We start from the raw sequence: 17,270 nt of genomic DNA, 5'->3' as shown, positions 1-17,270 counted from the left end.
GATGGGAGACAAGGGCAGGAATTCAGAGGCCGCAAGTTCTGAGAGCAGGGCAGGGTGAGTGGGTGGGTACCTCCTTGTTTGTTCCTGGGGTGCTGGTGGGCAGGGGACTCCTGCTCACAAAGGCTCCCGAGACAGGCAGCTGCCCCAGTGCACTAGGCCTGTGCCTGCCCTTCAGGTTACGTCCAGTGATACCCTCTGGCCTCTGGAGTCAACCGGCTGGGCTCAAAGCCAGCTCTGCTCTGGGAGGTGTGGCCTGGAGGAGGCAGTCACCTCCTCGTGCCTCACTTTCCTCATGGTCTCCTGCAGAGCCCTGGGATAATGTGCACACAGGATACACAGTCAAGTCCAACTGAGCCTTTCCTAGGGACCTGCCCACTCCTCCCATGATGGGCCTCTGCCTTGGTAGGGGGCCGAGGCTCTGCCATGGGGGGCGAACCACCCACCTCCTTCCCTGGCAGATGCTGTCTGGGGCTGCGGCCAGGCCACCTGTCTTGTGTTCTCCAGGGGCCCCTTGGGTGTACTGCCCACCTGGAGAGCAAAGCTGACTCCAGAGAACTCTTCAGAGTAAGTGCTCCAGGCTTAGATCCTGCCCAGTGATGACCTCTGACCCTACCAACCCGCTAGGCCCCACAGAGTGTATCTAATGCTAGAGCGAGTGGCCCCTGCAAGAGCCCATCCCTGGGCAGAGGGTTGGGAGGCAGGCTGAGTTTGGCAATGGCCCCCTGGGCTCTCTGGGACTGTCTGGTTCTTGCCAGTCAGCCAGGTGTGGCTGTACTGTCCAGGCCTCGGGCTGGCCAGTGGGATGGGGAGCAAATGAGCCACGTGGAGGGAGATGCCGGTGACCTTTTTATTTCCAGCTGGGTCAGTGGCTGCCCAGGGGCCTGTAACAGTTTGTGGGCAGGTGGTGGGCTACAGGCAGGTGCTGACCCAGGCTTCACACTGACCCCAAAGGGGCTGAGTGGGGGTAGGGATTGGTGGGGGTCTCAGGATTTCCATGCCTACCGCCAAGGGTGAAGTGTGGCTCAGAGGTCCCAGACATGGGTAGATGCCCTGGGGACACTTGGGCCTCCAGAACAGAGTGGTCAGTGTCCAATAAATAAACAGCATGGTGTGAACCCACCTGGGCCTCAGGCCTCTGTGGGTGTGATCAGCTCTCTTCTTGATTCAGACAACAACCTGGCTCAGGGGGCTCGGAACGTCACGGGAATGTAGGGGAGCAGAGCGGCCCTAGGTCAGACCCACAGCCCCCTCAGTCCTCGTGCTAGCTGTCAGCGGCCCAAGCTGCCAGGATGTTCATCCTACCAGGAGCAGAGAGGCCTCCCTGAGCCCTGGGGCCGAAGTCAGGCAGGGGCAAGAGCCCCTCCACTGCTGGCCTGCTGCCCCGTGCAAGTGCCTCCTGGCCAGTCCTTGGCCGGCTGGTCCTCCACTACTTGCCCAGGGCCCGCCGGGGCAGCAGCTCCACGTAGCTCAGGGCGCTCTGCAGGGATGTCAGGCAGTAGCCCTCCTCTCCAATCAGGTACCTGCGTGCAGGCGACACCGGCACCTGTCACTGGAGGGGCTGCAGGGCAGAACCTCAGTGCTGAGGTCCCACAGGGGCTGTCGGGGGTGCTTCTGGGCCACATGCTGAGGATGGGGCAGGGACGGGCTCGAGGACCCCACCTCTCATGGATGAACTCCTCCAGGGCTGCACACTCTGACACCAACTGAGGGAGGCCACTTTTCAGCGCCACAAAGGACAGGATGGGCAGCAAGTCATCAGCACCACTGTTGGGAAGACACACATCCAGCCAGGAGGCTCCAGGGAGCTGGGCAGGGGGGCCTGCTCAGTCCCCAAAAGCCTGAAGCTCCAGCTCAGTCCTTGGAGCAGCCTTGAGCTTGCTGGCTGCTCATTGTGCTCCTCCCACCCCACCGGCCGCATGGGATGGGGGAGGGCTTGGATCAGCATGACAGAAGATCTGGGAGCACTGAGGCCATTCTGAATGGGGACCCTGTGCTGCAGAGCCCAGGGCTGGACCAGGGAGGAACCGTTCCTCATTCCTGTGCACTTGCCCAAGCCCAGGGACAGGCTGTTGGAGTGGGAGGCCCATGTTCCCAGGCACCCTATTCACTCCTGGGATCAGGGTCACTCATTTGCCACATCTGGTATCCCAGACTTGATGCAGGAAGCTTCTCAGTGAGGGAGTCCCTGGGGGATGGTCAAAACCCCAGTGAAGGCCCCACGGGTCAGTGGTCTCTGCCAGAAGCATGAAGGCACAGGCCAGGGACTTCTGTTCCCACTTCCCTGGGAGCCACACACCTGCAGGGACACTCACCACCCTCTCTGGCTCCTCAGAAATCCTGAAGGAGCTTATGTGGGGACGGGGACTCTGAATACTTTTAGTTCTGAGACCCTTTCACCTGCAACAACTTTTTTGGAGGCCAGATGGTAAAATGGTGAAAGCAACCCCAGGCCTCTGCACAGGTAGGTGCCACAGCCTGCCCACTCGGGTGCAAGCACAGGTGCCTTCAGGGCAACCCTGGTCTCTGGCACAGGGTAGCAGGAGGCAGAGCCCTGGCAGGTGCCGAGGGTTCACCAGTACCAGGGCAGGAGACTGCCAGCTCTAGGCTGGCCCAGGTGAGTTAAGGCAGGACACGGTGGGGAAGGCCCCTACCTGCCTCCGGAGTGTGGGCAGAGACTAAGCAGGCTTCCCCAAGTGTGAGACAGAGGGGAGGCACAGGCTTCGAGAATGCCACCGGAATACAGAGGGTCAGGGCCCTGCCGTCTGCAGGGCTGGAGCCAGGGGTCTTTGGTGGGAAAGGGCCATCCTGTCCTTAAGGAGAAGCAAGGCAGAACCCCAAGCGCCCAGTGCCGGGGCAGGGTGAAGCGTTTCTGCTTCCCTGAGCCTCTGAAGGCATTCACAGACAGGCCCAGCGCGACCCCCCAGCCCCACCCCCACCTCACAATCGAATCCTTCTGGGACTCACATAGCGGCGATGCCAGGCTGCAGCGCAGCCTCCCGGGCCCGGTAGTAATCCTCCGCACAGGCGCAGATGACCCGCAGGGCCCGAACTATGGCGCAGAAGCCAGGCTTCGGGTGAGGGGGTGGGGACGGCGTCCCAAACCGGCCCGGGGCACCGCCGCACCCCCACCCCGTTCAGGACCGGGCAGGGCAGGACGAGCACCGTTTCTGTCCCAAGGGACTCCTCCCAACCAGACGAGACCAGGCTGTGGCTCAGAGGTGCAGACTCAGGGTGCCCCGTGGGACGGGACACTGCTCTCCCTTCCCAAACCGCCCCCTCACCAATGCACTCCAGTTTCTTCTGGGGGCAGCTCTCCAGAACCAGCAGCCCCAGCTCCTGGGCTGCGGCGCAGTAGGGGTAGGGGCCCGCTCCCGCGGCCTCGGGGTCCTGCGGGAGGAGCCTGGTGGGGACGCCGACGGCCGCCGGGGGCGCATTCCTGTACAGCTCCATGCTCCGGCTCAAGGCCGCCTCCCGCAGGCGGTGAACGCTCCTGGGGTGGAGAGAGGCCAGGTTCAGCGGCAGAGACCCCGGCCCCGGGGCCGACAGAGACCCGGCTGAGGGAGCCGGCCACGCCCAGAATCCTGACGGTGGGCGTGGCACCGCCTGCGAACCCGAAACACCTGAGGCCGGGAAGGGAAGGGCCCCGCCGAGGGAAGCACCCAGGTGGACCTCGAGGGCGGGGGCCCACCTGTAGACGGCCAGCAGCAGGGGCCACAGTGGTGAGAAGAACGGCTCCTCGATGCAGGCCAGGCAGCGGTCCTTGGAGGCGGCCGTGTTTAGGCCTTCAAAAGCCAGGAGGGTGAGCGAGAGCAGCCTGTCTGCCGGGAGCAGAGCCGGCTCAGCGGGGACCTCCAGCCTCGCCCCGCAGAGACAGCCTCCTCGGGCCTCGCCGCAGGTTGCTTCTGGGTTCCTTGGGAGGGCGCTCTGCCTGGCCCTGCCTCCCCTCCCCTTGAAACCCTGCGGCCTGGTGAGCCCTCATCCCTGGGGTCACAGGGTCACATGCAGCCGCCCAAGCGCCCGTCTTGGGGCCTCACCGATGGCGTCGTGTATGTCCTGCACGGTGCCCTTCAGCTGCTCCAGCATAGGCTCCTTCCTCACCCCTGGGGTCTGGGGCTCAGGCCGCTCCCCAGGGCCCCGACCCCTCCTCTCAGGAGGAGCCAAGAACTGTTCTAGATCCTCGAAGGAGCTGTCCTTGCCCAGCAGCTGGGGTGAGGGAGGCCCTGCGGGGCTGCCGGGGCGGGGTGGGCTGGCACATGGGCCGTCCGGGGGCCTTGGGGCCGGGCTGGGCTCCAGCGGGGAAGGCATGCAGTAGAGGCTCTGAGAAGGCCGAAGCCGCCGGCTTCCAGGAGCCAGCAGCCCGTCGGCGTCGGGGGGCAGGGAACAGCAGCCGGGGGCGGCGCCCTTGCTCACGATGGGGTACAGCGCCCGGTACACCGCGCACTGGAGCTTCTTCAGGAGCTGGGAGATGGGGTGGTCGGGAACGCTGTGAGTGGGGTAGAAGCAGTGTAGAGGGCAGCCCCGTAGGGCTGGCGGCTGCAGCCTCCTCACCAGGCTCTGGGGTGGGGGCTACAAAGCCCGCCCAACCCCCCCACCCACTGGTCATGTGGCCCTACTGTGAGGGGTTTCAGAGAAGGGACTCACGGATAAACCTTGTGGGCAAATGTCCCGCCCCCTGAGAAGGCAGAAGGCCTGTGAAAGGCCATCAGGGGCCTACTGCCCCTGCAGTCACCCCAGACCTCCCCCTCTTTCCCACTTAATCCTTTCCTCTGCCAGTAGCCTGCAGCCTGCTGGAGGGAGATGAGGCCCGATACCTGAGCAGGTGGGAGACCAGGCTGGTCACCAGGGACAGGTCCCCTGGGCTCCTCTTGAGCTTGGCCTTCCAGTGCTTTGGCCAGTCCTGCAGGACAGGAGCCCTTGGGAGAGAGCCCCGGGAAGCCCCTCCTCCTCACCAAGGCTGCACCTCGGGGACTAGACCTTCCCACCCCGCCCCGCCCAGCACTCACATGGTCTTGCTCGTACTCCAGGATGGCAGCATAGAGGGCCCGCTGCTCCCGCTCCTCGGGGGTCAGGGCAACCTGGCTGCAGAACCTCCTGGAAGGAAGGACAGGTCTGAGGACCTCAGGGCTGGACAGGCAGGCGTGGGAGCCCCCACCTGCTCCCCCACCCCCTGAAGTCCTGGGACCCGAGGCAGCGACACACTTGTTGGCGGCCTCCTGGAGCCGCAGCCGGCGCTCTTCCATCTTCCTCTGCAGCTGGGGCAGGAGAGTTAAGGCCCTTTCTGAGTGGCATGTATGAACCCCTGGCATCCCTGAGCCCTGCTGGACATGGGCCGGTGGGGTGGGTGGAAGAAGGCAAGTCCTAGTTGACCTGAGAGGGGTGGAGAGGAGTCTGTGGGTGCTGGGAGGGGCAGGGTGGCCTGTGCAAAGGCCAGGAGGCAAGAGGAAGCAGGCTGGGCAGGAACCACTGCTCCCTGGCCCCCCCACAAGGATGCTGGGCTCTGACACCTCTCCTCCCTGCCTCCTCCCTCAGTTTAAGCCTCTGGACCCCAAGGCTGGATGGAAAGGATACTGTGTCCTCCCGGGCCTTAGCGATCACCAGGTTCTCCATCATCTGGCGCTGCAGGGACAGGGTCTAGGACAGGAAAAGGGAATAAGGCCTGCCCCCCTGGCACCCCCACTCCACATGGTCCTGGGCCCCACTCACCAGGGATGTCTTTTGCATGGCCTGGCTGGGGTCCAGCCGGGCCATCCGGGCCTCATAGGCAGCCTTCAGCTTCTGATTCTGCAGGGAGGCCTCTTCCAGGGGTGTCAGCTCCCTGAAATGTTGACAAGCTGCTGGCCAGGCTCCAGGAAGCCCACAAACCCTCCAGTCATCTGAGGACCCCTCCTGACCCTCCCCTGAGGCCCCAAGGTGAGGAGGTGGTGATGGGGGCCAGCAGGAATGTAAAGGAAAGAGGATGTCTGGGGTGGATGGGAGACACCTGCCCCCCTGAAATATGGCCCTACTGCCTGGACTCCAGACCGTTAAGCAACTCAGTCATTTGAGTTTCTGAATAGCATGAAACTCTTTGAAGGCACCATATGGGCTAAACAGCTAGTTTGCAGCCCACGAAAGGGAGGTCACAGTACTCTGTAACAGCTACTGACAGTCCTCTCACCATCCAAAGTTTCAGTCTAATATCTTCCTGCTTTCATGGGTGGGAGGAGGTAGGCTGTGGGGCACAAGACTGTCCTGGATGGGAGTCGGTGCCTGGCCCTGCCCCAGAGCAGCACATGCAGAGACAAAGTGAGCAGTGGCTCAGAACCTGCAGCAGGAGGAGCCCATCCTCTTGCCTACCCTGCTGGGGTTCTGGCATTTGTGTCTTGGGGTCTTTCATCAGCTCTAGAAAGAAAATTGTCTTTTTCTCTTCAAATAATGCTCCTCTTACATTTTCTTTGTCATCTGTTTCTGGATAGACCTTCCATGTCTTTTTCATCTTTTCTTTTTGTGTGTGTGAGCCGTTCAGGAAAACCTTTAACCTTTTATTCAGTTCTCTAATTCTCTTCAGCTATGTCCACTCTGCTGTCACAAACTTGTACACTTCTTTTTGGGTCCACGTGTGTATTTTTATAGGAGAATATAATTTGTTTCCATTGTTTTGATTAGTTTTTTAAAATAATTCAGTATTTCTTATTACTAGTTGGTTCTTGCTGCTGCTGCTAAGTTGCATCAGTTGTGTCCGACTCTGTGCGACCCCATAGACAGCAGCCCACCAGGCTCCTCTGTCCCTGGGATTCTCCAGGCAAGAACACTGGAGTGGGCTGCTATTTCCTTCTCCAATGCATGAAAGTGAAAAGTGAAAGTGAAGTCGCTCAGTCGTGCCCGACTCTTAGTGACCCCATGGACTGCAGTCTACCAGGCTCCTCCGTCCGTGGGGTTCTCCAGGCAAGAGTACTGGAGTGGGTTGCCATTGCCTTCTCCGACTTGGTTCTTATTTGACCTCTATTAGAAACAAGGGTCAGATTTTACAGTTTCTTGTTCCCTAAAGATATTTTAAAACTTTCTTTTTATTTCTCTGAATATAGAGAGCATGACTGTGTTATAATCCATGTCCTATAACTCTATCTGAAGAGTTTTCAGGTGTGTTTCTGCTACTGCTCAAACTTCTTTTTGTGCATGGTTGTCTTTGACTATGTACCACTCATTTCAAGGAAGTTGAAGGTGCTTTTCTCCAGAGACAATTTGCATTTGCTTCTGCTAGGCACCAGGTTATTTCCATTCTCGGGTTCCTTTTGACTAAAGCCACCACAGTTATCTCACTGTGCCTCCAAACCCAGGCTCAGCCCACAGGCCGTGCTGTCCCATCTTACTTCTTAGAGCTTTGTGACTCCACGACCTGAAGCTTCTGGAAGATCTCAGGTGGCAGGAACGGAGAGAGCTTCCCTCCCTCATCTGAGTATACCCGGCGGTGTCGACTAGCAGGGGAGGGCACGGGCGCAGCCACAGGCATGGCTGGCCTCAGGCATGTTTTCCCTGTAAGACACGCACAGTCAAGGATCCGCATAGGGGCCCCACATTCCACAAAGGAGAGGCAGACTGAGCTGGAGGGGTGGAGGTGGATGACCCAAGTAAGCTTTCTGCTGGACACCCACCAAGCTTGGCAGCTGTTGACTGGGCCCTCTCCAGACACTGCTCGGCCAGCTTCAGCATCTTTGAGGTATCAGAGGTCACAGTTTCCCCAGCTTCTGGGGAACAAGTGACAAAAAAGATGGTTACCATCCCCTCTGTCACTGGTCAGATTCTTGCTGACATACAAACAAAGGCACCCCCCTCCTCATCTCGGACCACCTGCCCTCTATGTGGCTATCCTATCCTTCTGCCTGGACCATCAGAGCCTTTTCTCTAACTAACCTGGCCTTTTCTCCCCACGGAGTTTCACATGTACTTACAGCCGCTCCTCCAGGCGGGCCCTGCAGACAGTGTGGCTGTTTCACAGAGATCATTTCCTCGCCCATCTCCAGCCCTCCACCCTGCATCCCATGCACCCTGGGGGCATCTGTTCTCTGCTCTGCACTCCCTCCTCTGGAATCGCTCCTGTCAGCAAACTCAGGCTGGAGGGGATGCCATCTGACAGCCTCTCATGGACCCCACCAGCCACAGCTCCTGACCCACCTCCTACTGCCTTCAGGGCCAGCCCCTCACTACACCCTAGTTCAGCCGCTAGATTTCCACTCATCCACTCATGTGCTACCCTTCTCCAAGGGTCCCTGACCCCTCATAGTCTGTCCTCTGGGACATCCCCTCAGGGCCTCTCCTACCGTGCCCTACTCCTGTGCTCAAAGCTCTGCTGAGCTCCCCAGGGCAGTGCTCACTGTGGGGACAGCCACCTCCCCCTGACCATGTCAGGGTGCCACACACCTGGAGCAGACCATGCCCATGATGGAGGCCTCAGCTCCTGCCACCTCCTGCTCCACCTCCATAGCTCACTGGCCCCCAACCCACCCCAGCACCTCACTGTCCCCTGAGAAAGTCTGCTGAGGCAGATCTTTAGAGAACATCCCCCAAGCCCTTCACTTGCCCACCTCCCGGCACTCCCACCACTGCTGTCCCCACTGTGGGTACCTCCTGGAGGCTCTGCTGCCATGCTGGCCTCTGCCCACAAAGCATCCATTGAGCTGCTCCTCATGCCAGAACAGCCCCAGGCCTACCCAAGGCCCTGTCTGCCCCAACTGCACCTCCCTCTCTTCAGAAGACCTTGTATCTGATGCCCTCTTCACTGCAGGGCCTCTGGGCCGCCCCCAGCCCCCAGCCATCATGCAGTTCACTCCTCCCAGGACTGGGGTTCAGTGGTCAGTCTGTGGTCATGTCCCTACCCATCGCCATCGCCTGAGTCACAGCAGCCGTCCCTTCCTGCTCCATGTCACACTCACGCTGAGTGTTCAGGTGTTCACCTGCTAATGACCAGGCAGGTAGGACATGGGACACGGCCAGGTCTGGGGCCCGGAGGCCCATCAAAGGCCAAGATGTCCACAGTCTGGGCAGCACAGGAGAAGCTGTACCTTTAGTGGCCTCCACTTCTTCCAGCAGCACCTGGGAGATGTAATGGATGCTCCTCAGGTATTCTGTATATGCCTCCTGTGCCCAGGGAAGAGAAATGACATAGGCCATGCCATTAGAGGCAAATAATTCCATCATGCCTGCTTGGTGCCCTTTTGAAAACAGCAACCATGGTGCCTGCTTATCTCTGAGATACACTTGCATTATCCCAGCTGGTTAGCTGGTACCTGCTTTGCCTGGGGCACAGAGAATAACCCTTTTTTCTAGACTTGAAGCTGGTGTCACTCCTTTCTCTTCAGCACAGAAAGGAATGGAGGTTCTCATTCAGTGGGTCAAGGAAGCAGCACTGGCGGGTGCTGCCGTTTCCACTCTATGCAACAAGTTCTTTTCCTGGATAACTCAGGGGCCATTCATTCAGTGGCTTTAAAGAAATATTTCCTGGGAGGTGAATCAGGGACTGTGTTGAGAAATCTTAGGGTCACTTTCTGACTCAGTCTGGGAAAACCCTTCCCTGAACCCCAGTGTAAGAATTCCCCGGGCACGCAGGAGTCTATGCCACTAGAATGCTGGCACTTTCAAACGTGTGACCCTCCTGATCAGGGCTGTCTGACAGAGCTCAGGGCATTTGGAATGACAGCATGGAGCTTTGTTTTTTGTTTCGTTGCATCCCAGTTCTCGTTACTCACCTTTGTCTACACTTCAGATAAAGATAAAATGGGTTCCAGGAAGGATTTCTGACTTGTGGGGGCATTTGCTGCCCTAGGATCCCGACTTGGGAAAGGAAACGGATGGAAGACCTGAACGCCTCTTCCCTTCGGCGGCCGAGTGGCTCCGCCGGCTTTTCCACGCGGTTGCCACCCTTAGAATTAACACTCGTTCTCAGAAACAAGCCGCACCCCTCCCCCGCCGGCACTTCCTACTAAACAAGCTCTGAAGGCGACTGGAAAGCCGCAGTTAACCTCTTCTGCGTACCGTCCTCTTTGGGAATCTGACTAAATCTACAGGGCCCGCCTCAAACTACACAAACACACGGGACTGTCTGCCAGAAACACTTTGGAGGGCTGCTTCACGGAACCTCCTGAGTCCCTTCACAAATAAAAACGCCTCGGCTCCGACCGAATTGCTAAACAGATGGGGGAAAAAAAACAACAAGGTCGGGAGCTGTCCAAGGTCACGGCCCAAGCCGGAGCCGGCACCCCGGAGTCTTCAGAGAGGCCTGGAGGCGCCCTCCCCGCGGCCCCGCCCTCGCCCACGCCCACCAGGCCGGTCGCTGATCGGCGACCGCCCCCGCCCCGCTCTGCTCCGCCCGCCTTACCCGGGGCCGGTTGCCCGTGTCCAGCTCGATGGCCCCGTTAGCCAGCTTCATGGCGCATTGCAGTGGCTTCACAGAGCCGTCCCCGGCCGCAGCGGCCATGGCGCCGGCGGGGGAGGCGGCGGCGGCCGAGGGGCGGGGCGGCCGGCTCGGGACCCGGAACGCAACGTGTGCAGGACCAGGTGCCGCCCGAGCCCAGGACCATCGGAAAAGGCGGTACCAGCAAGGGCCCACTTCCGGCAGCCCCGCCCCGCCGGCGCGCTGCGCCCTTTGCTCCTGGGGCCGAAGGGGTAGAGGTGGGGGTGACGGAGCTCTCAAATAACCTCCGTACGCTGTAGCCAAAAGCGTGTAAGTGCAACTACTGCTGCCCGCACTCCACGTCGGTGACAGGCCAATCGCGTAGACCGCGTCCCTTGCCCTCAGGCCGTGCTGCTCTGCCCTCCTCACTGCGCCCCTTCCCTCCTCACTCCGCCCCTCCCTTCCTCACTCTGCTCCTCCCTTTGCGCTCTCCTCGCCCTCCCCTCCGCTGGTCAGCCCGCCCCATCCAGGTCTCTTCATCCTCCTCCTCCCTCCCTCGCCCCGCCCCTCCCTCATCGCCTCGCCCCGCTTCCAGTAAGTCCAGCGAAGCCGAGCGGCGGGGTGGAACGGAAACGAACGAGCACAGTCCGCCTAGCGGACGAGAGGCTCCGGACGTCCTACTAGCTAGCCGAGCGGGGCCGAGTGGGACCGAGCCGGGCCGGGCGGAGCCGAGTGGGGCGGGGCCGGGCCGGACGGAGCCGGGTGGGGCCGAGTTGGGCCGAGCCGGGTCGGACGGGGCGGGGCGCTGGGGCCGAGCTTAAGCTGTCTCCGCGGCTATGAAGCGGGACCGGCTCGGGCGCTTCCTGTCGCCCGCGGCGTCCCGGCAGCGCGGGAGCTCGGGCCGCGGCAGTTGTGGCGGAGGCCGGGCCCGGGGCCGCCCCGCTCGCAGCGGGCCCGACGTGGCCGAGGCGGCTGCTGTGGTGGCGGCGCGGCTTGGCTGGGGCCCGGCGCGGCCCTGTGGGGACACGGGCGAGGACGGCGCAGACGAGGCAGGTGGGTCCGGCCGTCCGGTCGCGAGGGGCGGCGGGTGGGGCCCCTGTGACCGTAGACTGCCCCCGGTTGCCACCGGGACCCCGCGGGACCCCCCTGCCCAGGGTGGGTCAGAAAGCGGACTAGGCCTCCCCGCTGGAAGAGGTGAGGCGGCCTCCCCGGGACGCCGCGGCTGCGCGGGATGCTCTTTCGCAACACAGCTGACCCGTCAGCTCCCCTCAGAGCTCGCGAAGTAGTTTAATGCTCGAGTCGTGCTGTCTGTCGGGCAGGCCTGGTTTCAGTCGTGGTTTTGCCCTGTGCTTTTCGGATAATGGCTGAATCTCTCAGGGCCTCAGCTTCCTTTTTGCTAAACAGAACTAAGGATTAAGCATAGCAGTGCCTGGGACGGACTGTATGGGGGTTAATATGCACTTGGTCTTAGTGTCATGCTTTTGCCCCCTCAGAAAAGACTTCAAGCTGCTCTCCTATAATCCCGGGGCAGAGAGGCAGGGGCATCGTCTACTCCTGCAGTCAGGAGTAGAGATCCCCCGGGAAAGCAATGTGTGGACGCGACTCCTTCGCTTCTGGTGTCAGGGGAGTGGTGTGAAGAGGAATGAAGTTTCCAGCTCAGTTTATGACGGTTCCATAGCTGTGGAGGCATTTATATACTCAAACTTTTCTCTTTTTTTTTTTGAGAAAAAAATTTGATGTATAGTTGGCACATAACATGATGTTGGTTTCAGGAATACTAGCTAACATCCATCACCACTCGAAGTTAGCAGTCTTTTTCCCTTGTGATAAGAACTTTTAGGATCAACTTTTAAGAGCTCTTAGCAATTTTCAGATATACAGAAAAGTATTATATTGTAGTAACTATAGTTACCATACGGTAGACAACGTCACTAGGACGTGCTTTATAACTGGAAGTTTGCACCTTTTGATCACTGCACACCGCATTTCACTCAGTACCTCGCTCCCCTTCTTTCAACCAACAATATCTTTTCTGTGATCATTAGTTCATGATTTTCTCTTTTTGAAGAGTCCACACGTTAGTAACATCATGTGGTATTTATCCTACTCCATCTGACTGATTTCACTTAGTTAGCATAATGCTGATAATGTCCATCTTTGTCATTGGAAATGGCAGAATTTTCTTGTTTTTTAATAGCTGAGTAAATATTCCATTGAGTATATATACCACTTTGTTTATACATTCATATAGTGATAGACACTTTGGTTGTTTCCATACCTTGGGTATCATAATGCTGCAGTGTATATAGGGGTGCATGCATGTACCTTTTCAAGTTAGTTTTCATTTCCTTAGGATAAATACCGAGCAGTGGCATTGCTGGACTGTATAGTAGTTTTATTTTTAATTTTTTGAGGAACCTCTGTACTGTTTTCCATAGTGGCTGCACCAAGTTACATTCTCACTAACAGTGTACAAGGGTTCCCTTTTCTGCACATCCTCACCAACACTTGTAATTACTTGTCTTTTTGATGATGGCCATTCTGATAGGTGGGAGGTAAATGTCTCGTGGGATTTTTTTTTCCCCTCATTGTGGTTTTGATTTGCATTTCCCTCATGAAGTAATGTTGACCACCTTTTCATACACCTGTTGGTTATCTGCACACCTTCTTTAGAAAGAGGTCTCTTCAGAGCCTTTGCTCATTTTAAAAATCAGATTATTTTTGTTGTTGAGTTGTATGAGCTCTTTACATAGTTTGGTTATTAACCCCCTATGTGATACATAACTAGTGAATATTTTTTCCTATTCAGTAGGTTGCCTTTTCATTTTGTTGATGGTTTTCTTTGCTGTGCAGAAACTTTTTAGTTTAACATAGTCCCATTTATTTATTTTTGCCTTTGTTGCATTTGCTTTTGGTGTCAATCCAAAAAATCATCTCTAAGACCGATGTCAGGGAGCTAACCATTATGTTTTGTTAGATGGAAGGAGTTTTATGGTCTTTCAAGTCTTTAATCCATTTTGAGTTGAGTATGGTATAAGATGGTCTAGTTTCATTCTTTTGCATATGGCTGTCCAGTTTTCTCAACACCATTTGTAGAAGAGACTGTCCTTTCCCCCGTTGTATCTTGGCTTATTTGTTGTAGATTAATTGGCTATATATATATGAATTTATTTCTGTACTGTCAATTTTTTTTTAACTAAAAATATTTATTTAGCTGGGTTGGGTCTTAGTTGTGGCATGTAGGATCTTTGATCTTTGTTGCAGTATGTGGGATCTTTAGTTGTGGCAAGTTCCCTGACCAGGGATTGAATCTTGGCCCCTTATAATGGGAATGCGGAGTCTTAGCCACTGGACCATCAGTGAAGTCCCTTTATGTGCCTCTGTTTATGCCAGTACTGTACTGTTTTAATTATTGTAGCTTTGTAGTATAGTTTGAAATCAGGAAGCATGATGCCTTCAACTTAGTGGTTCTTTCACAGAATTGCTTTGGCTGTTCAGGGTCTTTATTGGTTTCATATAAATTATAAGATTGTTCTATTTTTGTGAAAAATACCAATGAGATTTTGATAGGGGTTGTTTTGAATTTGTAGATGAATTTGGGGAGTGTAGACATTTTACAGTGTCTTGTTAATTAATGTCAATTGTTTTATTATTTGATGTCAATTAATTATTCCAACCCATGGTCATGGACTACTTATTTGTGGTTTCAGTTTTTTTGGTCAGTGTCTCACAGGTGTCAGTGTACAGGTCTTTCATCTCTTTGGTTATATTTATTCATAGGTTTTTTTTTATATACTATTGTAAATCTGATTATTTTATTAATTTCTAATAGTTTGTTATTAGTATGTGGAAATCAACTTATGTTTGTATATTGATTTTATATTCTATAACTGAATTTGCTTATTCTAACAGTTTTTCTGGTGGAGTCTTACAGAATTTTCTATATGTAATATTAATACACAAACAGATTGTCTTGCTTCTGTCTGTATGATTTGAGTGGTTTTTATTTTTCTTGCCTAATTGCTTTGGCCAGAATGTCCAGTACTGTGTTGAATAAAAATGGTGAGAGTGGGAATCCTTGTTTTGTTCCTGATCTTAGAAGAAAGCTTTTAGCTCTTTACCATTGAGTATGATATTAGCTTGGGGCTTGTCATGTATGGCTCTTTTTATGTGGTGGTATTTTCTATCTGTATATAGTTTATTCAGGTTTTTATCATGAATGGATATTGAATTTTGTCCACTACTTTTTCTCCATTTATTGAGAGGAGTATGATTTTTATTTTGTTAATGTGTGTCACATGAATTGATTTGGGAAGGCTGAGCCATCCTTGCCTCCCTGGAATACTTTCCAGCTGATCATTGTGCATGATCTTTTAAATGAAGTGTTGAGTTCAGTTTGCTGTTATTTTGTTGAAGGCTTGTACATCTATGTTTATTAAAAATAAATATTATTTTATTTTATTGTTGTGTCCTTGTCTGGTTTTAGTATTAGAGCAATACTGGCTTTGTTTTGGAGGCATTTAGAGTTCTTTGAAAGGATTTTCCACTCAGAAGACCCTCCACTGACCATTCTCCCAAAAAACTGTATGTTCATCTGGGAGCCTGGAGCCAGAGCCCTGCCTCTGGCCCAGACCTGGACTTGTATTTAAGGGGCATGTCTGGGGAGGTCCCACTCCAGGAGCTGGGGCGGGGGCTGGTGGAGTGTGGATCTCACTTCACCTGGGAGCTGTGTTCTGCATGCCTGACTTCCTGTTTCCTGTGCTTGCCCAGGAACAGCCCGGGCCCTGGCCATGGGGCACTGTCGCCTTTGTCATGGAAAGTTCTCCTCCCGGAGTCTCCGCAGCATCTCTGGCAGGGCACCTGGGGAGAGCTCAGAAAGGCCATCCCCTGGGGACCGTGTTTTCATCCGGGATTTCCAGCGCCTCCTGGGCGTGACTGTCCACCAGGACCCAGCTCTGTCCCAGTTTGTCTGCAAGAACTGTCATGCCCAGTTCTACCAGTGCCACGGCCTCCTCACATCTTTCCTGCAGCGAGTCAATGTTCCCCTGACAGGCCGCCGGAAGCCTTGCGCAAAGTAGGTGCCCCTTCCCTCCTTTGCCGGGGGTGTGCAGGAGACCCTGTGAACAGGGCTGCATGGTCACAGGGCAGCCCGGGTGCTGGTGAGGCAGACACTCATGAGCACCAGTGCGCTGGGTGTGTGGGGAGACTGACCGGAGAGCACAGGGCGGGGAGGGCCTGGTGGGTGGCCTCGGAAGAAAAGGCTCAGCCGGCACACACAGTGGCCACTGGGCCCCATGCTTGCTCTTGGTGAGCAGCCCTGCTCCTTTGCAGGGTCGGTGTCCAGCCACGGATGGGGCCGGAGGAGGGAGCGTGTGTGGGTGAGTGCGCCCCCAGGGTGGGGTGCAGGATGGGCGGGAGGCAGGGGGACCCAGATGCTGACTGGCCATGGGCTGGCGTCTCTCTGCCTCTCCTCAGTGGACCTGATTGCTTCGAGCCCCCAGGGCCTGCGTGGCTTGGTGGGGTGGGTGCACAGACATGCTGCCAGCTGTGGGGCCCTACCTAGCCTCCAGAGGACGCTGTCTTCCGAGTACTGTGGTGTCATCCGGGCCATGTGGGGCTGCGACCAGGGCCATGACTACACCATGGACGCCGACTCCAGCTGTGGGGCCCTCTTGCTGGACAGCGCTTTGGGTGTCAAGTGGACGTGGGACAAGGATTCAGCCCCGCGACTCCCCCAGCATCGGGGGTTCAACCCCACCGGGGCTGCCCCTCAGAGCTCCCAAGGCAGAGCAGCTACGGCGGGGGCTGAAGCTGAGACACTCCCCAGCCTGGACACAAGCCGGCTTCCTTCAGATGGTGACCCAGTGGGACCCGGGCCGGGCCCCCTGTCTCAGCCAAGCCTTCCCCGAGGTGGGGCCCCAGGTAGGTGGCTCCTCTGGGCTATTTGACCAGTATTCCTGGTCCTGAGCCAGGCAGGGCCCTTGGCAGGAAGTGGGTGTTGTGGTGGTAGCAGTGGTATGCGCAGAGGGGCCAGTATAGTGGCCAGGGCAGCCCTGGCACCGCCTCATGCACGTCTGACGGCAGAGAGGGGCTGAAGACCCTGTTTGAGCCCCTTCCTTCAAGGCATGCCCGCCTGCCATCCAGGCTTCCTCCAGGCCTGCTTGGGGCCAGGGCACGGAGGGAGAAAGAGCCCGGGCCTTTGTGGGGCACGAAGGCAGCTGGGGTCAGGGGTTATCCCGAGCCAATGCAGGCCACTCCCTGAGCCTGGCAGTGCCCTCTGGGGCCTGATCCCGTGGCCCTGTGTGTTGGGTGCAGCTGTTCACCAACGTGGTATTAGGAGGGCTGGGCCGGCTTCCTACCCACGTCTCTCAGCATCCATGTGGGTGCCAGGCTGCTCCTGCGAGTGATGTTTGCCACTGGATGGTTCAGAGTGAGGCAGTGCTCATGCTGGAGGGCTTCACTGTTCTTAGAACTGCTTGGAGTTTTGAGCCGTGTGCCTGCGGTACTTGGATACCAGTGATCTTTTTCGATGTTCTGAAACATCCCAGAGCGACTGGATCTGAACCTCTGAGGCAGGGCTGAATTTGCTGCTGTTGCTACTGCTGGCAGGACATGGGGGTGGCGTGGTGGGCTTGGCTATGCAGGCCTTGTTGCGGGGGCCAGGAGGTGAGTGGAGTTGGAGGCATGGGAACCCTAGGTGCCCTGTCATGCCTGTGGGGAGCACTACCACGCTGTTCCCCTGGGGTGACAGGTGACTGGAGTCTTGTTCTTTGTTTCCCAGGGCATTTGGGTGAGAAGCAGGTTCCATCTCCAACCTCGGATGATCGGGTAAAAGACGAGTTCAGTGACCTTTCTGAGGGGTGAGAGAAGAGTGGGTTTACATAGCCTAACATTCCTCCTTGGC

At 56.5% G+C, this 17,270-nt stretch overlaps 3 protein-coding genes across 8 annotated transcripts in view; 1 reads left to right on the top strand and 2 right to left on the bottom strand.

The window, feature by feature from the left end:
* The window catches only part of ZNF276 (zinc finger protein 276), a 29,604-nt gene that overhangs the window by 2,529 nt on the left and 9,805 nt on the right, over positions 1-17,270 (top strand). Inside the window, exons 1-5 of one of the 4 annotated variants that reach the window (XM_040253644.1) lie at positions 10,582-10,696; positions 15,137-15,440; positions 15,698-15,744; positions 15,842-16,288; positions 17,148-17,226. In XM_040253644.1, coding sequence (XP_040109578.1) covers positions 15,157-15,440; positions 15,698-15,744; positions 15,842-16,288; positions 17,148-17,226 — 857 coding nt within the window. In that variant the 5' untranslated portion in view covers positions 10,582-10,696; positions 15,137-15,156. Of the gene's footprint in view, positions 1-10,581; positions 10,697-10,961; positions 11,420-15,136; positions 15,441-15,697; positions 15,745-15,841; positions 16,289-17,147; positions 17,227-17,270 lie in introns of those variants that run through there. The other 3 variants (XM_040253643.1, XM_040253642.1, XM_040253645.1) reach the window with 3 other exon arrangements.
* On the bottom strand, positions 829-10,490 carry VPS9D1 (VPS9 domain containing 1). Of its 3 annotated transcripts, none has more exons than XM_040253639.1 (15): positions 10,352-10,490; positions 9,039-9,114; positions 7,632-7,721; positions 7,350-7,512; positions 5,704-5,815; positions 5,569-5,631; positions 5,200-5,252; positions 5,004-5,091; positions 4,812-4,897; positions 4,035-4,483; positions 3,689-3,818; positions 3,282-3,490; positions 2,965-3,049; positions 1,660-1,764; positions 829-1,520 (listed from the first exon to the last, which is right to left on the bottom strand). In XM_040253639.1, the coding sequence occupies exons 1-15, from the start codon at positions 10,448-10,450 to the stop codon at positions 1,427-1,429; spliced, it is 1,902 nt and encodes a 633-aa protein (XP_040109573.1). In that variant the 5' UTR covers positions 10,451-10,490; the 3' UTR covers positions 829-1,426. The 3 variants fall into 3 exon arrangements, with proteins under 3 accessions (XP_040109573.1, XP_040109572.1, XP_040109575.1); XM_040253638.1 differs by having other exon boundaries at positions 7,632-7,724; positions 10,352-10,489; XM_040253641.1 differs by lacking the exon at positions 9,039-9,114 and having other exon boundaries at positions 7,632-7,724; positions 10,352-10,435.
* The window catches only part of FANCA (FA complementation group A), a 50,291-nt gene continuing 44,648 nt past the window's right edge, over positions 11,628-17,270 (bottom strand). The window contains exon 41 of the mRNA XM_040253637.1: positions 11,628-11,640. Within this exon, the coding sequence (XP_040109571.1) occupies positions 11,635-11,640 (6 nt within the window). The 3' untranslated portion in view covers positions 11,628-11,634. The remainder of the gene's footprint in view (positions 11,641-17,270) is intronic.

Source organism: Oryx dammah, unplaced genomic scaffold (assembly GCF_014754425.2).
Source record: "Oryx dammah isolate SB20612 unplaced genomic scaffold, SCBI_Odam_1.1 HiC_scaffold_13, whole genome shotgun sequence".
NCBI lineage: Eukaryota > Metazoa > Chordata > Mammalia > Artiodactyla > Bovidae > Oryx > Oryx dammah.
This window is presented reverse-complemented; position numbering and strand designations above follow the sequence as displayed.